At 41.1% G+C, this 21,064-nt stretch overlaps 1 protein-coding gene across 1 annotated transcript in view; it reads left to right on the top strand.

The window, feature by feature from the left end:
* The first annotated feature begins 362 nt into the window (after positions 1-362).
* Positions 363-21,064, top strand: part of LOC111959035 (glutamate receptor ionotropic, kainate 3) — a 149,684-nt gene continuing 128,982 nt past the window's right edge. Inside the window, exon 1 of the mRNA XM_070437366.1 lies at positions 363-1,209. Coding sequence (XP_070293467.1) covers positions 1,095-1,209 — 115 coding nt within the window. The 5' untranslated portion in view covers positions 363-1,094. The remainder of the gene's footprint in view (positions 1,210-21,064) is intronic.

Here is a 21,064-nt window from a genome sequence, read left to right as displayed (position 1 = left end):
GTTTTTGACACACATGGGGAAGTTATTTATACTGAACATTTTAATTGGTTTTCAGGGAGCATTAATCTAACCAAAAAAAGTGCATCATAAACACATAGATGTAAAATAAGTAGAAATAAATAATAATTGAAAATGTAATAATCTAGTGGTATAATCTCACGTGTCAAATGTTTCATGGACATAATTGTGACCTTTGCCTAATGATTCAAGTGCCTCTAGTGGCACTATTGAATAAGGCTGGTGGCGCTCGCTCTCACAACACAAGCTTTGCTCAGTACCAAAAAAAATCATCACCAGTGAATCTGTCCAACCACGCGCAGGTTGTGAGTTGAACAAGCATTCAATTTTAAAAAAGCCATTCTGGTCGTCCACGGATTTTTTGTTATTGATTTTTCTAAAACTTGAAGCGCATTAGGCTATTTCTTCATTGCGCTGAGAAAAACAGACAGCAACGACTGGTGCATCATGAAGAAGCTTTTCTTAAACATTTCGAATACTTTTTCTAAATTAACAGTTATTAACATTTAGACAATATCATCATGATAATAACTGCTATTTGGCTATATCAACATTTTTGACTAATTTAATATTTCAAATCAGCACTGATATTTTATATATTTGAAATATGTAATGAGCTTGCATGAATTCTGAAGAAACGTATTAAGAAACAGGTTTTCAAGGCTTCTTGTGGCTAACACCGGTCAGAGCATCGTTGGAGGCGACCAAAAGTACCGCAGGCGCAGTTCCCTTCCACATTTGTACGGGAATCCAGCCCGGTTGTTCTCCAGCCAGCAGACAAATAGCATCTACGGTAGGAGGGGAAGGGATACAGACTCGTGCAGGCTAATTGTAGCAGCCAGCATTCGCAGGTGTAACACTGATCCGCCTGTGTGTGGAACTGGTGGGGTATAATCTTGAAAAGCCGTCCAAAGTATTGAGAGTGAAAAAACTGGGAGAATGTTGCACCAAGTACAATGAGCGCCCATTTGTCGCAGACACATAAACCCACACATGACTCCGTCGAATTCAAATTTGATGAGCAACACTGAAGCGTATTTGGAATCTTAAAAAGTGGATCCCTCGACTTTACAATCATGCGAAACACTTGGTTGTCTGGCGGGAGTTCGATTTTGGAATACTGGACATCGGCCATTCTATGTCTCTTTTGGATTCAGTACTCTTGTGGGATGCCTCATGTCATTCGAATAGGTAAGCGTTATTATTAAGTGTCTATTTATGTGTAATATGGACCGGCTATAGGTAAAGCATCAGTATCGTTCTTAGAGTGGAAATCCTATCTATTTAGGAAAGTGAAGGTATCTATCTGTGCTTGTGCAGCATCTGTKGGTTTTGGAGTAACGGTCTGCCCGTCATCTATAAAATATATATGTTTACGCTCTTTTCACGGGTATGCTATCAGATGACTGTGTGCATCTAAAACAACATTGCAGAGACTATAGCCCACAGTAGTTTATACGACAGTGATACTTTGGATTAAATGCTGTGCAACTATTGTGACTTCATGTCAGGAGGCTTTGAGGCAACCACATTGTAGCCGGCAGGTGTAAAAATGACCCCTACCCATGCTTGTTTGTTTCTCAATGCCATTATTTTCTTATAGTCTATTATATGTTCCCTATGTGGTTATCATGTGGCAATTGACATTGTTGATGCGTTATAAATACATCCTACATCAATACACATGATTAGTCTTCATCTCACGTCAGTTATTCATTTTGGAGAAGGTTGACATGCTTAAAAATGCTTGAAAAAGTAGAGAATGTTTGCATAGCAACACAATATGAGTATGCACAACCCAAACATATTATTTGTAMTTAAGAGGGCAAATAAGGAACAACAACGTATATTAAGGTGCCCCGTGTGCTGAGRTGGCACAGGTGTCGCCTGCCTTGGACAGCCGCATGACGCGTACTGTAGGCCTATGGAATGAAGGAAGTTTGTAAGCAACTACTGCGTTGATCTCTAGTGCCTTTTTTCACAATCTTTCCCCTTTGCTTTACGGTTAATGTGATGACACAAGTGGGCGCGTGATGCTGCYCCTGTCTTTTGGAATCACTCCAAGTAAAACAATGTGAGAATTCTCATTCTGAGCGCGGAGATGTGATGAAACGTTTTGTGCGGCGAGGAGAGAGGGACAGAATGAAGATCAATACGTTTTTGTCCCGAGGCAAATCGGTTTTGACAAGTGGCTCGGTGCCATGCAGGACAATTACTCAAAATGGCATTAGCCGGAAATTAACGTAGCTTTACAAGGCAAAATGTAAACGATGGAGAGCAATATGATAGGGCCCTGGACAAATGTGTGTATTTTGTCTCAACGGATWACCTAACAAGTCATTATGTAAAATAGTGAACAAACATATAAGAATATAAAATATAGTTTACATTYTTTTCAAATTGTGGGGTATAATCTATTTCGCCCAAATCCAATCCATTTGTTTTTAAAGAACAGGCAGGCATATGTCTTACAGTAAAATATATGTTATTACATAGTTATTAGGCTACATCATAGTCTAGTTTTTAACCTGTCAACAAAGAACCACTAAGACAGCCATATAGGCCATACTGTYCCCATTCTAAATGATCAGATATGTTGATTTCTGGTAGTTGAAATGAGTTGCCTATATATGTMTTTTTTCCTATACAAATTATTAGAAAAATATTGAGAGCAAACAAAACCATGATGCCTCACTAGAAAACTATGCGTTGTATTGAGTATTACAGTTTGTCATCACTTATTCTGKCCGGTCATGTCTTGATGATTGACTGCGGCATTATGAACAGCTATGACATTGTTGTGGAGAGTTGTGATTTCTTAGATGCTGTGTAGAGTCTGCTTTGTTTTAGTGATGCAAATTGAAGACTTTTGTCTGAAAATAGCCTGTGACAGGTCTTGTTGTTGAAATGCCACAGAGCTGAGACAAATGTACCTTGAAATGTGCTACAGCTGCACTATTGCCTTTTTTTGGTGAATATTATTTATATTTTTATTCTAGTCCAGGTGCAGTTCTTTCTGTATCCGTGAGTTAGTCTTTTGACAAAAGGCAGATGAGAAGGATGTGCCAAGAAAATGTGCTGAAATTGAGTTGATGTCCACATGAACAAAGACATACACATGCTTTAGAACAGAAAAATGAAATGCATAAAAATGTGTCTGAATGTGTGTGAGAGTGTGTGTGTGTGTGTGTGTGTGTGTGTGTGTGTGTGTGCGGGTTGTGTCTACTGCGCTTCTTAGGCATGTTTTATACGTTAATAACATAGTGACATCTATGTCAATAACACTGTGTCTCTGTGTAAATCTGAATTTTTAAGTTCATTTCTGAGTGCCTTTTAATGGGTTTGTATATCTGTCTGCACGTAATCTACTGTATGTTTGTCTGTGACAGGACTGTCCAACCCTCTTCCTGGAGATGTACCGTCCTGTGGGTTTCCAAGTCCAACCCTAATTTAACACACCTGATTCTACTAATTAGCTGCTCAACAAGACCTTAACTAGCTGAATCAGAACTGCGAAATTAGGGTTGGACTGAAAACCTACAGGACAGTTTTCTGGAAGAGGGTTGGGCAGCCCTGGTCTATGGGCATCATCGCGTGCTCATATATGGTTTGTGTTATCCTAGGCCTAGACTATATGTGCATGCGGGGTGTCAATTGGCAGTCGCCATACTCTAGCTCCACATCAACAATTAAAAATAGGCTACTAAAATCATTCCAACCCTGATTAAAAGCCAAATGCAGTTTAGTAGGTTGACTTTAGGACCATGTGGTAGCCTGGCTGGCGGGAGTTATGGAGAGCGCATCAATGCAGCTGCAGGGAACAGCGCGTAAAGATGTCTGTAGTAGATGGCTTTGGCTAGGTAACTGCTGTTTGACTTGACATGAAACTAAACTAGAGTTTTAATCCCGGTGCGTAGCAGCGAATTCTTGCATAACTTGTTTGTAGAGTGTTAATAAGGATCTGCCCCATTTTTTCCAATTTTCACCTTAAATGACATACCCAAATCTTACTGCCTGTAGTTCAGGACCTGAAGCAAGGATATGCATATTCTTGATACCATTTGAAACGGAACACTTTGTTTGTGGAAATGTGAAAATAATGTAGGAGAATATAACACATTAGATCTGGTAAAAGATAATGCAAAGAAAATCATCTTTGATTTTGCAAGAGAAAGGCCATAATGTATTATTATGTCTATGTCCTGGGAAATGTTCTTGTTACTTGCAACCTCATGCTAATCACATTAGCCTACGTTAGCTCAACCGTCCCGCGGGGGACCCACTGATCCTGTAGAGGTCCCCTATTGACTGAGGTGAGTGAAACTACAGCAACAAGGTGACAATGTCTGGAGTCAATTTAGCTTTCCATACCCTCAGTTTAGCTGAAATGACTCCGCTGTGTRCATGTACATTATGTGTGACGTTAAGAGAGTGTATCCGTGAGTATRTGTGTGAGTGTGTGTTGTGCTTGTGTATGAGTATACTATTCACACACTCACACTCTGGGTCAAAGCCATTTATCAACAGACCACCAGAGGGCCCTGTTGTAGTTCATGGTCACCGGCCAGCATCGAACAATACTTTACAATACCAATCAAGCAWSSAACATTCACTGGAAGTGGGTGGTGGTGGCGGGCCAGTAGCGTGGGGTGTTCTGTCTGTGCAGTGTCTGCTCTTCGTTAGGTAGCCTAAGCAGTTCTCTCCAAGTACACCATCTGTGTAATGGTGGGCATCCAAAGTGGAGTTGTTTCCATTGATTTGAGTGCTTTTACAGTGCATAGCTCCATACTGAGGGCCAGATGGTCAATAGCACTCCTTCTGCAGGCCTGTAAACGTCTGAGGGAAGAAAAGAGAAAAGACTCTTTCTACTGTATCTAGGCCTATTTTTATTCCTCCTAACCTTCAGTGTTCTCCCTCTTCTCTTCTTTTTCTTGTCTTTGCTAAACAAGTAGTGCTCATACCATCATTTCTATGGTATATAGATAATGTATTGGATAGAGTGATTTTAGTATATTTTTGCTAGGCTACCCTGGTTGACAATGAGGTCTGGTTTTAGCTTATAATCAGTGAAGCTCAGACGCTGATTGTGTCTACCGGTGCTCATGAATAAATGTATTCTCTCAGTCATACGTGGAAACAAGGACCATGTTAAACGGTGCAACACTGTATAAAAGTCATGAATGCAGGCATTTGTTTGTGCTTTGTCAGAGACTAGACCAACAGCCTGCTGTCTGTTTCTCTAAAGCATGCCATTGAGAAAATTCTAAACAAATCGAGACATGATCTCTTTCAAGGACAGTCTCGCAAAAAGAAGCAGTCTTGCATTCTAACTACCCGCTACTCAAAGTGCTCTGAACAAATTAAGGGAATCGTTCACAAACATTGGCACATTCTACGATCCGATGACTGTATCGGTAATGTGTTTTCTGACCCTCCTTTGGTCGAATTCTCGTGAGAGATTCTCAGAGATCAATTGGTAAACTCTGATTTACCACCCCAAAATATCCCTGCACAACGTCTATTTGCGCCTCTACCGGATGGAAACTACAAGCGTAGATTCCAATCAAAGGTGTTATCACGTGCTCCACTAAGGCAGGTATTTATCTTTTAATAACTTCTCCTTGTGGTAAAGGAGATAAAAATTATGTGGGTAAAACAAAGCGCAAATTAAAAGTACGACTCTCGGAGCATCGGAGCACCATTGGATGCAAAAACTCGACTTACCCAGTTGCGGCCCACCTTTTGGAGCGRACCATTCAATTTCGTCCTTACATTATATCGGCATCGAACATGTCACCCTCCCTAGGAGAGGGGGTGACCTCGATAATTCATTAAATGAGAGGATGCCTGGATCTTTAATTTAAAGACCCTTTCTTCCTTCTGTCTCAACGTAGACTTTGATCTGAAGCCATTCTTGTGATTATTRTGATTTTGCTATTCATTGTAAATGTTTGTAGGCCTATGTAGCCAAATTGTATCTATGATCGTATGCTAATCATTCATGTTTTTTGTATGTTCTGTTTATATCTGAGAATTAACCAATGATATCAGGCCACACCCGGCCATGATTACAGACACCCGTGTGTGTCCTTTGACTCTATATRCAGTAAATGAGTGACCCGCAGTGTCTGTCGTTATACCCTGATGAAGACAGCTTGTCTGTCGAAACGTTGGTTAATAGGTTATTCAATTATTGCATCTGAGCTCTTAGAGTTTGCGGCTCTCCTTTTCTTTTTCAAGTGTTCTAAGTTTCTAAGTTTCTTTAACCTCCAGATTTCTCTATAGCATCCTGTCTGACTTAGGGTCTAAAGCTTTACATCCAAAGCTATAGTTGTTCATTTTGTGTGTCTTCTGTTAAAGTGATGCTCCTGAACAATTGTGTAATTTCAACCAGTAGCTTTGAAAGTGGTGCTCATGAGCCAGAACGGGTCCTCATTTCTTGCGTACTACGTCATCCAATTGTGCACTACGTCATCCATTTTGTTTGATGTTACGTCCTGGAAATGTTTTTACAGTATATATATATATATATATATATATATATATATATATATATATATATATATATATATACTAGCAATTTGTATGATATGTGATGAGTCCAATTCGTAGAACATGTTGTTGTGCTTAAGATCCTGGACTTCGTCTTTCAATTATGCCAACTTCAATGGATGCCAATGGTTATGTAACAAATTCAGCCAACCACTGAGCTTTGAGTATACTTCATTTGACATGAGGTAGGCTATAGCACCCATTTTAAAATGTAAAATGACAAAATTTACGACAGTTAGAGGGAAGTTACTGAAAGCTATGTGATGCAATGCAACTATATAAATACCTGAACAACCGGTAACGGAAAATATGGATTTTTCAACAGCTTAGAACAATGGCAATGATTATATATATATATATATATATGAATGGCTCACTCTCATGCTTCACTGTCATAGAGCAGCCCATGCTTATGCTGAGAACCAATGAAATTACAAACCAGCCCACAAGCCATTTAATAGATACTTATAGTTATGCTTATTTAATTGTTGTTGGAGGCAGAAGATTGATTAAACTAATTTATAGTCTCTTGTCTCTTATTTCTTAATGCTGCTTTTCAGTGCCAGACAGGGATGTATTGAATATTCAATTACTTTGTCTACCTAATACTTCATCATGGCCAGTTAATCAATCTTCCTCATGATATGACATCGCTTTCATTTCTTTTGCTCCCTTTTACCCCTCCTCCTCAAACAGCCGGTGTCTGCATTGTCATTTTGTCTCCCCAAATGTAATTTATGCTTTGGGGAAAACACTACCTAAATACCTTTTGTGTGTGAAATAACAGTCGAGAAGTCTCAAGATGTATTTGCTGCTGTATGCAATGTGACTGTTCCAAAGCCACACTTCTGTGAGGAGAATTAGAGCTGCGTTTGCTAGCTGCTGCTCGGTTGAAATTCTCCAAACACGACGAGTCACTTCAGAGRCTGGTCTTTATCCCTCCCAACCAGAAAATGTTCTTCATGTGATTAGCCTCTCCAGAATGCAGGCGAGAAGGAGAGCGCTCTCCGTTCACACTCTCTCTCACACACACACACAAACACACACTTGCCTAGATCCTCCTCACCGGGGTTCACGCAAACTTCTCATTTTAAATGACTCGCAAATATTTCAAGAGGCTGCAAAAAGGGCCGTGGTATAGTACTTCGCTTCCATTTATACAAAAGTTGAACTCAAGACCGTGTGCAAAAGAATTCACCGCAGAGTTCCGACAACAGAAAGAAGAGAGAGAAATAGTTGTGCTAGATAAAGAAAGGCAACAGCGAGTGGTGAACACATCAACAGTTGTGTGAAGTTAAGATGGCCGTCAATTGCCAGAGTGGAAAACATATATTTAATTTTCATGTAAATGTAATCTGTCCCTAGACAGAAGAGGAGGAGGCAAGCAGGGAGAATCCTCTTGGCAGAGAGCTAGGCTAGCAGCCTGGGAGTTGTTGTGGTGCATACGAACAAAGACTGGGAGAGGTCACAGTACAATTGTATCCAGCGAGAGTGGGCTCCTTTGATGTGTGTGATGCAGTGATCTCTGTTAGTGACGCAGAGACAGAGGAGGAGATTGAAAGGGAAGAAGRATACAACAGTTATTCAACCTGTACAAACACACTTCACTCGCCCACTCGTACACACAGGCACAATATACACAACGTCTTCACTTAATAACTCATGCCAGCAGGCTTCTCTCTCTCTCTCTCTCTCTCTCTCTCTCTCTCTCTCTCTCTCTCTCTCTCTCTCTCCTCTCTCTCTCTCTCTCTCACTCTCACTTCTCACTCTCACTCTCACTCTCTCTCAACTACTACATCCATAGTGACACTTCAACTAACACACATAAACGCACGCTCAACAAAAACTCCATCCACAAACACACTCCAGAACATATGTCTGGTCTCACAGGGGCTCTTGTACACAATCCAATTCCATTCGCTGTCAGCACACTTGCGGCCCGTCATTAGCTTCAATATAGCTGATGAGAAACGGCAGATGTTCATTTTGTTCAGGAGAGGGCCCTGTCTCAGAATGTGTTTCCAGTTCTCCGCTGTCAGCAGGACACACTGTCTCTGCTCCATAGGAGACAAAATGTTACCTTACAAACAAGCAAACACTCCAGGCAATATACTGAAATATAGGGCTACCGTTAGGAATTTTCATATTAATGTGTTCTGAATCCAGACATATGTCACTGTAAGTGACATATAACTAATATGTCAGCTTGGGTGACATATAACCACAATGGTTAAATGTCACCATTTTGACATCATCTAATGAGATTCTAATGAAAGACAACAATAGGAAAGGTTTAACATCATGCCTTATGAAAACGCTGACGAGGTCAACAAGAGGTCATACAGAGACACAACGTGTCAACACCGAGATGATTATATGCTATACTTAGCAGCGAACGCTGTCTCAAGAAAGTGTACACCTGCCCGTGTACATTAGTAGAGCTCTGTTGTATTATGCACGCTAGGTAATGATTATTAAATCCATTGAGGATTAATGTAACGGATATCCCTAGCAGTAAGGTAACCCTATGACACAGTAGGGCCTTTTAGCTACACAGCTAGCCTAGCCGTGTTCCCACACCAGATGGCGTTTTCATATCATACTACAAAGTGAGCGCTCCACAGTGAAAGATCTGCGGCAAGCATATGCTTCTGATACCTATTTCAGTGAWTAATACTGAGCAACCCTCACATCAATGCGTCCGTCTAGTTCTGAAGAAATTAGCYAAAAACTTGAGTTTGGGCAGGAGTTTTATTGAGTAAGGTTTCAGTATTTACTGTTGATGTTTTTCTAGATTATTCTTCTGTATTCGGTATGAAGAATTGAGGTAATGTATTSAATTGAACATAACCAAAAACTGCTTGCACACATGTGAAAGTCAGGCAAATTGCCACCTGATAAAGTCAGTTAACCATCTCCCTGTCTTTCCCCAGCAGCCTTCTGGGACTAAATGTCATTATAGCRGCCGGATGTGTGCTTTCCTGGATTTGTCAGTGTTTTAAAATTCATGGCTTGTCAATGTTTTTTTTTTTTGGTTGTAAATGTTGCTGTACCGAGGCAATGAATCAAATTTCCTGCTGTAGCCATTCGTCTTTATTACGTGCCCTTGTCCTTTCAGTTTGACTCCCTCTCTCAGCCTCCTCCGGGTTCTGCTGGAAAAGTCAAATCAAATTAAAACAGACAGGAAACCTTGATCACCAGCCATTTTATTTTGTGGGTCATGGAGCTCTATAGCATGGTTAATTGGAACTGATCTTGTTGGTGGAACATTTGGCAGGTATTTGTTACATTTCAGCGCGGGGAGCAATTTCTCTTTGGATTTGTAAATGTGCACCCATGAATGCGCCCAAGCACAACATGCACACACCAAGATGTGTTCACAGAGGGGTGGCAGGTAGAGTGTTGGGCCAGTAACCGAAAGGTCGCTGATCTGAATCCCCAAGCCGGCAAGGTGGAAAGATCTGCCATTCTGCCCTTGAGCAAGACACTTAACCCACAACAACAACTGCTCCCTGGGCTCCAATGACGTGAACATCGATTAAGGCAGCCCCCCGCACCTCTCTGATTCAGAGGGGTTGAGTTAAATGTGAAAGTCACATTTCGGTTGAATGCATTCAGTTGTGCAACTGACTTGGTATCCCCTTTCCATTCCCATCCTACACATGCATACACACACAAAACGCACACACCGCTATGGTCTCCCATTATTTCTCCCTCCACGCTGCAGTATAAGCGAAAGAGAGAGAAAGAGAGAGAGAGAGAGAGAGAGAGAGAGAGAGAGAGAGAGAGAGAGAGAACGAGAGAGAGAGAACGAGAGCGAGCAAGAGAGAGTGAGAGCGCACAGACGCAGCTCGGGAGACTCTTATTTAGTTTGTTAATTAGCTTGAACCTTTTGATCCAAGCAAGATTAAAAACAGAGCTTTTATTTCATCGCCTTTCAAATAGTCATTCAACGGAGCAGTTTCCCCTGGCTTCTCTATAAAAATACTGCCTTATCTGTCCACGGACTGTGTATACTGGTGTAACTATGCAGCTCTAAGACACCCCTTGTTACACAGGCATTACAACAGCGAGACCTTTTCTCCTCCTCTTTATAGTAATCAGGATTTGACACCGAAGGTATCAGTGGCCTGCACGGGTTTAAATCCTATTTAGCTTGGACTTAGTGCAATGTACAGGGCGTGGTATGATTTCATTCTGCCCTTTTAATCAGGCACCCTTTTGATGGGTGTGCTGCAAATGTCAGGTCTGGTCGTGTGATTCCTTCCCTGCATTGTGTGTGAGGTTTTATGGCTGGGGGGGGGTGTAATGTGTGTGTAGTGTGGTGTATATGTGACTCGTTTCAGGAAACTAGGCGTGTGTCACTACTTCACAGAGTCATTTGAACGTAAACCTTTTTTTAATCAAATTTCATTTTTTGTCAGAAATGCCTTCTGGAACATGTGAACTTTCATGTGCCTTAATAACAAAATAACAAACTTGTATGCCATCTGTAAATACAAATAACATTGTTAAATAACAAGCCTAGTTGGTTTAGCCAAGGAAAAAGTCAGGAACCTTCCCGCTAGCCATGATTGGCCGAGATAATGGATGGGCTGGACATGCCGAGAGATGAGTTGTAGCACGCTTCTGTCTATAACATGATCTGGTTAATACAGTATGTGTAGGTAATCCCTTCTCAAGCAGATWAAAAAAAAAAAGATATCATGTAATAGATCTGCAAAAGTGTCGCTCTCCACTTTCTGGAATTAGAGTATGATAGCTAAGGAGGTGAAGAAGATTCTGGCCTTCGATTGCAAATATGCAGAGGGAGTCGAAAAGAGAACACACAGTCTGTTGTATAATACAGCTGTTTCCGGATTACATCTTCAAACTAAGGGCAACCATGGCCTCCGTGACAGAGAGGGAGGAAAAGCGTCCATCCATACGGGTAAAATAGTCTAGCTAGCTACATTTTCAGATATTACACGTTTTTAATTTAGTCAGAAAGTCGTTTTCATTTCAAGTTCAAGCGTACTCTTAGCTATCTAGCTAATGTTAGCTGGCTGGCTCGCTAGCTAATGTTACATGTATGATCTGTTTAGTAATATTATTCACATCTCAGAGCCATTTGCATTGCTAGTTATAGCCTAATGTTAGCTAGCTAACATTGGACCTGTTTGGTTAGCTACCTACAGATTCATCCAGGGTAGTAACATTATGAGTTGGGATTAGGGTTAATTGTTTAGCATGTCTAAACAAAAGACTTCACTATGCAAGTAACCATTTCAATAGAATGTTCATGATGTCACTGCGACAACTGTCGATAGACGTAGCTGGTAAATTCGCTCTGGCTATCTAGAATAACTGATGAATTTACAAACACGCGTTGAATATGGCCGGTGTCAGTAAACGTTGGCAAAAAAGCTTAATTAAATTGTTGTCAGTAGCATAGTTACAGTCACCAACGCTCTGGACTCTCTCTCTACCGCACCTGCTGTCTCTAACGCTGAATGATCGGCTATGAAAAGCCTACTGACATTTACTCCTGAGGTGCTGACCTGTTGCACCCTCTACAACCACTGTGATTATTATTATCTGACCCTGCTGGTCATCTATGAACGTTTGAACATCTTGACCATGTTCTGTTTTAATCTCCAACCGGCACAGCCAGAAGAGGGCTGGACACACCTCCGAGCCTGGTTCCTCTCTAGGTTTCTTCCTAGGTTCTGGCCTTTCTAGGGAGTTTTTCCTAGCCACCGTGCTTCTACATTTGCATTGCTTGCTATTTAGGGATTTAGGCACATACATTTGATTGATAAAAACAGCCTAACCAGCTCTGCTAGGACAAGTAAAATGGTCAGAGTGAGCTGTTCTCTCATTTGAGTATGGAAGTAGCTAGCAAGCTAGCCAGTTAGCTTGGGTGCTTGACTGCCGTTGTGAGGTCAGAACGCTCGGATCAACTCTACTCATCGGCCAGAGTGTCCAGTGTGCGCTCTGAACACTCGAGAGCAAAACACTCTGAATTTATGAACAGACAATCTAACAATGCTCTGAGTTTACGAACGCCCAGAAAGCACTCTGAGCGCACTCTGGGACTCCAGATTGAGTTTACGAACACACCCATAGTATAAACCAGCCTTTAGTCTTTGGTTGTTTAGTACATTCACATGTGAATACTTAAAGAGATGGGTGGGGCTAAGGCTTACGAGGGTGTGAACGATGCTGAATGGGTGTAGACAAAGAAGTGCTCTCCAGGGCCATTTTCTCAAATGTGAGGTTACAAGTTTATCAACTTTCAAAGCAGAATTACTTTCCCATTGTTCCTCAACTGTAGTGTATGATATACCATTTCAAATGTTGATACATAGGACCGAATCGAGCTGGTCGGTTACATAAGTGCTAGCGTCTGTGTGTGCATGCTACCAATCAACAGTGGCAAGTGTGCTGGGAAGGACTCATCCTCCATTCCCCCCTTGGTGAGGGGGAGCAGATAAGACAAAGCTCCCTGGGCCAAACCATTGCAAATGTATGGCTATCACTCTGGGGAAACAGAGATCCCTTTAAGACAGTTCCGACCTCACACCTTTTTCCCCGGCGGCGACAGTCGGCAACTATATCAGGAGAGATACCGCTCGAGCTTCCGCGTTTACTGCACTCGCTCACTCCCTCACTCCCTCCATTGACTGATAGATTGGAGGTTGGAAGCCACTGTCAATTTAGTTAACACCGTGAAAGCACCTGGAGATCCTTCTCTGGTCTCTCTGTGTGCTATATAAGACAACCTGGGTATCCTCCTCTGTCTAAGGGAATGTTTAACTGTCTACTGTCCGACTGTCCCCGGGGTGCACTATGGTTAACCACAGAGTGTATGCTGTGAATCACTTAAGGGCTGCCCTTCTGCATGTGCCCAGACGAAGATAGATGGGACTCGAGATGGAGATTATCATTAATGGGGAGGGATGGGAGAGGAATTGAATGGGGGAGTGGAAGTTAGTGGGCGACTTGGGATTGTCGGTGCAGATCAGCTAAGCTATTAGCGATGCTTGCATGAATCATAGYATTAGCAGAAGGGCATTCCATCCAATGTTCAGAACAGTACCCTTCCCTCAGGTCACCACTACAGATGTTCTTTGCGAAGTGAGCGAGAATCTTAGAAGGCCTGGGATGGCTGTCATAGTAATGGCAGCTTATGTTGCCAATTTGCGACGTGATTGGATGACGGCGACCCTTTTTTTGGTCAAGAATGAAGTGTTTGATTGGTCCTCGGTCTAATCAGCATGCTTATTCTCCAAAATCAATTCTCTATCAGAGAGAGATTTAATGAGGAGTTTCGCTGCTGTGCTTTTCTCAAATATTATTTTTTTCACTCTCAACTTTCGCCTCAGTATTTTTATAACGTCTGATTCGTTCACTTATTAAACGGTTTCCAGTTACTCACAGTAGCGCTCAGTTTGGTTCTGCAGTGTTATAGTTCTGTTCTAATTCGCCAGTCTTTTTTGGTTAACCACAGTCTTCTTTGTCACGACATGGGTTTTGACTCCACACTTGGTCTTTGATTAGTTACATGAACCTTATTGTGCAGTAACACTGTCTATGAACCATCTGTGTACGATGCATTTTAGTGTTCATATCATGGCTCAGTCTATATACAGTACAAAGGTTATACATACATTCGTAATGCATCGCCTACTGGAGGCTTATAGACTTTGGTACTAAAATCTGTCACTGTTCATTTGATCACTAGTTGGGTGGTTTGCATATTGCTTGAAGATGTGATGAAAATGAGTACTGAATCGCTGGCTACAAGTCCAGCAGAACAGGAGTCAGTCAAGCAAAGAACAGTCAATCTCACGAACAAAAACGCTTGACCTTTTAACTTCAACCTGATATTACACGCAATATACAGAGAGTGAGAAATCTGGTCTATATTCTGCATTAAACAAAGAGCAATTTTGAAACTGGTTAATTAGGTAAACTAAGTGCACGACATCAAGGGTACACTTGAAATGATAAAATTTGCATGAGCAACAATAGTCTTTAATCAGCGACTATTATTTGCTTAGATGAAAAGAATCAGCTGAAGGATGTCACAACAATCACATGCAAATGTAACGAGACATCTGCAATGTATTAATTACTCTGACATCGGAAGTAAACAATGTTTATCATATTTGTCCATGGTTTGTTTATGCTAATCATTTTATATCAAATTCATTATTTTTCTATGTATTTTCTATACAGTGTATATATATATATGATTCAGCCCAGCAGAATATTCTATAACAGGACAGAGATGTTGTCATGTTGCCATGGCAATGTGCTCATTGTTTGTATTTCCTCTGTGTTCTTCGTGATATATATCACCACCTTCACCACCTTTTCATATAATCTTCAAGATTATAGTCTTCATATAYGTATGGAATCCTTTCATACAATCATCCCTTCGGCCATCCTGCTACCATCTAAAACATGACGTCAGCCAGGGATAGCAAATGTGCAGCTCTGTCCACAAGTGAGCACATTACACTGGAAATAGGGGAAATATGGAGAAATGTCAAAGGCACTGCTGAGTCATTCTGCTAAGGCCCAAGAACATTGAGGTGAGAGGTGCATCAGTGACCTCTAGGATTGGAGATAAACACAGGAAATAGCAGCTTAGAAACCGCCCTCTACGACAATGCGATGTCTAGACGGTAAAATATATTACGGAAATGTAGCGGAGCATTGTAGCTTAGAAACAGCAATACCCTGAATGTCTAAAGTGATCTATTCTAAATGTCAGACATTAGGGTTGAGGAGAGGGTAAGGCTACCTTTGGTGATAATACAGAAAATCCTCTGCTTTTTCATGGGATTGGTATTGTACTTCACCCTTACATCCTGAATACATGAAAACATTTACATATAATCCCAACATGGTGTCATTATATATGTCAAAATATTGAAATGTATTATTAGTTATGTAACTTCCTTTCACATTGCTTATCTCACTAATTATTTTGATTTCATTCAACCAAATTATACTTGTACCTACTATGTATTGTATGGCATTTTGCAAAGTACAGTATCTCCCATTAAAACAAGAGGCCCTCAACATTGCCAGTCTGCTTGTTGTACTGTAATATATGACCAACAGAGAAAGGCCACACTTAAAATGATTGGCATGCAGGTGGCGTCCCAGAATGAATGCTTGTTTAATGCCCTGCACTTGATCTCTCTGCACTGTCCACGTATGGATCTCCTGTCTGTCTCAAGGAGAAACTACTTTAAATGTGCACAGGCCCATTCCTGAAGTAGACATAGGCATTCTGTGGAGAGAAACCTGCAATGTAAGTCATGTTTGAATACTTTTCAAATGAATCCTTACTTCTTCCCTTCATTGGGTTTGTTTACATGCACACAATAATATGATTATTGTGAATACTCAGATGAATATGATAGTTCTATTAAAACGTTTACATGCTTTGCAAGAAGAACAATTTCCTTAATAATCCTTTTTACATGGACACATCTGAAATCAGGCTACCTGATGGGACTTTGATAAATTCAGAAAATTGGCAGTCAAAATAAACGTTCTACCATACCGACCATGTTATTTTTTGTTCGGACATATAAAGTTAGTGTGTGGAAACTACAGGTAACTGCCAAAATAAAGGAAACACCAACACAAAGTGTTTTAGTAGAGCGTTGCACCACCACGATCCAGAACAGCTTCAATGCGCCTTGGCATAGATTCTACCAGTGTCTGGAACTCTATTGGAGGGATACGACACATTCTTCCACGAGAAATTCCATAATTTGGTATTTTGTTACTAGTGGTGGAAAACGGTGTCTCAGGAGCTGCTCCAGAATCTCCCATAAGTGTTCAATTGGGTTAAGATCTGGTGACTGAGACGGCCATGGCATATGATTTACATCATTTTCATGCTCATCAAACCATTCAGTGACCACTCGTGCCCTGTGGATAGGGGCATAGCCATGGTAGCCAAAATAATGGCCTACCCAGCATTTTCATACATGGCCCTAAGCATGATGGGGCGTTAATTGCTTAACTACCTCAGGAACCACACCTGTGTGGAAGCACCTGCTTTCAATATACTGTATTAGAGGTCGACCGATTAATCGGCAGGGCCGATTAATTAGGGGCAATTTCAAGTTTTCATAACAATCGGTAATCGGCCTTTTTGGAYGCCGATTATGGCCAATTACATTGCAATCCATGAGGAGACTGCAAGGAGCCAAGGTAAGTTGCTAGCTAGCATTAAACATATCTCATAAAAAAATWATCAATCTTCACATAATCACTAGTTAACTACACATGGTTGAKGATATTACTAGGTTAACTAGCTTGTTCTGCGTTACATATAATCAATCCGGTGCCTGTTAATTTATCATCGAATCACAGCCTACTTCAACTTCGCCAAACGGGTGATGATTTAACAAAAGCGCATTCGCAAAAAAAGCCRAATCGTCGCAATAATGTACCTAACCATCAACATCAATGCCTTTCTTAAAATCAATACACAAGTATATCTTTTTAAACCGGCATATGTAGTTAAAAGAAATTCATGTTAGCAGGCAATATTAACTAGGGAAATTGTGTCACTTCTCTTGCGTTCAGTGCAAACAGAGTCAGGGTATATGCAGCAGTTTGGGTCACCTGGCTCGTTACGAACTGTTAAAAGGCCACTTATTCCTAACAAAGACCGTATTAATTTGCCAGAATTTTACATAATTATGACATAACATTGAAGGTTGTGCAATGTAACAGCAATATTTAGTCTTAGGGTTGCCACCCGTTCGATAAAATACGGAACGGTTCCGTATTTCACTGAAAGAATAAACGTTTTGTTTTCGAACTGATAGTTTCCGGATATGACCATATTAATGACCAAAGGCTCGTATATCTGTGTGTTTATTATATTAGAATTAAGTATATGATTTGATATTTGATAGAGCAGTCTGACTGAGCAGTGGAAGGCAGCAGCAGGCTCGTAAGCATTCATTCAAACAGCAGCTCTTAGCAATGCTTGAAGCACAGCATTGTTTATGGCTTCAAGCCTGAGATTAGGCTAGCAATACTTAAGTGCCTATAAGAACATTCAATAGTCAAAGGTATATGAAATACAAATGGTATAGAGAGAAATAGTCCTATAATTCCTATAATAACTACAACCTAAAAGTTCTTAACTAGGAATACGGAAGACTCAATACTGAAGACTCACCGGCTTTCATATGTTCTGAGCAAGGAACTTAAACGTTTGCTTTTTTACATGGCACATATTGCACTTTTACTTTCTTCTCCAACACTGTTTTTGCATTATTTAAACCAAATTGAACATGTTTCATTATTTATTTGTGACTAAATTGATTTTATTTATGTATTATATTAAGTTAAAATAAAAGTGTTCATTGTTCATTCAGTATCGTTGTAATTGTCATTATTACAAATATATATATAAAAATCGTCCGATTAATCGGTATCAGCTTTTTTTGGTCCTCCAATAATCGGTATCGGTATCGGCGTTGAAAAATCATAATCGGTCGACCTCTACACTGTATCCCTCATTTACTCAAGTGTTTCCATGAATTTGGCAGTTATCTGTATTTCTATGATGCGTACTTAGAGTTTTTCCGAACTCTCTTCACTCACGCAAAAGAGGGAGGCTCGCACTGCTGGTGTAGGACATGCACAGATCCAATACACTACTGGAACTCCAATTAAGGTGTTTACATGTCCCAATAATTCGAAAGATTGCTCAGAAATCCATTTTTTTTAATCAGCGTATGCTTACTTCGATTATAACCAATTAAGATAAGCAGAGTAAGGTGTTTACATGACTAATGCCATACTCGGCCTACTGCTGTCACGCCCTGACCTTAGAGATCCTTTTTTATGTCTCTATTTTGGTTTGGTCAGGGCGTGAGTTGGGGTGGGCATTCTATGTTTTGTGCTCTATGTTTTCTATTTCTGTGTGTTTGGCCGGGTGTGGTTTTCAATCAGAGGCASCTGTCTATCGTTGTTTCTGATTGAGAACCATACTTAGGAAGCCTTTTCCCACCTGTGTTTTGTGGGTAGTTGTTTTCTGTTTTGTGTCTGCACCAGACAGAACTGTTTCGGTTTCGTTCGTTCTCTTTGTTGTTTTTGTTATTCAGTGTTCAGTTTTAATAATAAATCATGAACACTTACCACGCTGCGCTTTGGTCCACTTCTTCATGCAACGATGGCCGTTACAACTGCCATCAAATTATTAGTGTGCATGTAAACATACTCATTGAAGTAATCACTGATCTGACCAGATTGGATAGGTAAAAGTAAGGGTTACAAAACACAGCTTCCACCAATCCACATTATGTCAAATTTGTTATTACTTCAAGGAAAGTAGGAAGGAAGGATGCATTTTTTTAGGTAATTGAACAGGGCAGTAATGCTAAAGTTACTGGAAATATACATGGTAGGCCTGTACATTATACTCTATGTATAGAATTCATTGCTTGATCCAGTCTGAATCAAATAAGCATGATTCAAAAGACTATTCACCGTTGCTCATTGTTAGACTTGAATAGTCTGTTTTTGCTCACATCAAAATCACTGATTGAACCACATGAGATCGTAAGTAGATTGAAAAGGGCTTTATTCCTATCCGGGGCACTCTTGGAGGCAAGGGTACAATCAGCGGGTCTTTGTGAGCCTCTGTCTGCAGCCGTTACTGACGGCTGGCACGAGCTGAGCAGAGAGATCAGAGCGTGCATGCTCTCCGTCAATAGACAGAGCAAGCACTCTGGAGATAACAGAGCCAGGACAGTGTATGTGTGGCTGTGAGTGACTGTGTGTATTTGCGAATGTGTATGTGTGTGTGTGTGTGACTTTGTGTGTGTTCCGAGTGGAGCCTATTAGAGCGGGGAGCTGCTCCAGCTGCTGTCAAACGTTACAAGAAAGGACCAGAGAAGATATTACCTGCAATGATGGCCTTTTGCCGATTAACTCTACAGTGTTCAACTGTAAAGACTGGGCTTTATCAAACTGTCAGGATGTCAGACTTTTGTTCATTTATTAATTCATTTATCCTTCGTTTCATGTTCGACATGAACATGATCGGAAAGGGCTCCTTTTCCCCTCTTAACAACCTCCCTCCTCCTCTTCCTCTCCTCCCTCATTTTATTCTTTGAGTGGTGAAACAACGGCTCATTTAAACTCTTGTTCCTTTCGGAGGAAAAAAATAAGCTTTTGTTTGGGGTTTCATTCACTCTCTATTCCAATTCCTGTCAAACTGGGGATGCAATCCTGTTCAGCATGTGCTCATTGTTGTAATCCCGACATTGGGGACAATGGCCTTTCCCCTTCCCCTCTCCTGCCCTCTTACGAATACCCCATTTTCCTCCTCTCACTGGATTATCGTCCTTTTCTGACCAATTACAGGGTTTTACATGCTGCCGGTTGTGAGGGAATTGATGACCGTTCAATCGTTTCCCATGTTTCCAATCGTCTTATGCTCATTTGAGAGTTGTCCAGTGCATGGGCCTGAATGTGATCTGACCGTATTGTGATCATAGGGACCATTCCAGACAACTTTGACAGCAAAAGCGGCGCACACTTTTTTGTCAAATAATCTCTACCATCCTGTCATATTCAACCCCATGAACGGTTATTTACTTGGCAGTTCCCGATTTCCCCATCCCTTGAATTCCTCCCTCCCTTCTTACCCATGGCTTGCCAGTCATCTGTACACCTTGATTTGTATGAATTGATAGAGGGAAGAAAAAACTGCACATGGAAATGGGCTGGTGATTGCCTCCCTGGGTGGTGATGGATGGTTTGAGAGGAGGGTTTGAGAGATCTCCCCACAGACGTAGTCCCTCCTTGGGGGTTGATTAGCTATGGAGCAGGGTGCCACGCTGGCTGAACAGCCCTGCTCAGCCTCACTCAGCCCCGTTAGGGACCCATTGATTGCAGGGTGCTTCAGAAATCAGCCTGCCGTTCTGCCTCGTCGTCCAGGGCTAACATGCTATCAGGTGGGAGAATGCACAGTGCATGACTTTTCCATTTGCCGGTGAATTTGCACATTTGAAAATGTTTCACGCACTTAAACTTGGGATGGTTGTGGGACGGCCAGTCAGCCTGTCTGGACGATCTAACCATTGTATGGTTGGGTCCAAACTGCATAGGAGGATACTGTCAGGGTGTCCTTGAGTGACGCACTATGACAAGACATTCTATATTATACACTATCAAAATAAAGTCGCACACTCCATATATAAACTCCAAGTAATTTAATGGGTATTTACCAATGCTTCGGCATCACTGCGCCTTCCTTCTGCTGGGAGTTTATATACCGAGTGTGCGACTTTCTTTATTTTGATAGTTTATTCGCCGTTAGTCAGCACCGCCACACAAACTAATATTTCTAGGTGTGCGCCAGCTCATATATTGTCCCTACGAATGTCAAAATGCCTCCGTTCTCTGTGGTTAGTAGTCCTCTTTCTGAAGCTTGAAAGACACATTACAGAGACAC

Source organism: Salvelinus sp. IW2-2015, linkage group LG35 (assembly GCF_002910315.2).
Source record: "Salvelinus sp. IW2-2015 linkage group LG35, ASM291031v2, whole genome shotgun sequence".
Taxonomy (NCBI): Eukaryota; Metazoa; Chordata; class Actinopteri; order Salmoniformes; family Salmonidae; genus Salvelinus; species Salvelinus sp. IW2-2015.
Note: the sequence above shows the minus strand (reverse complement) of the source record. Positions and strands in the feature narration are given on the sequence as shown.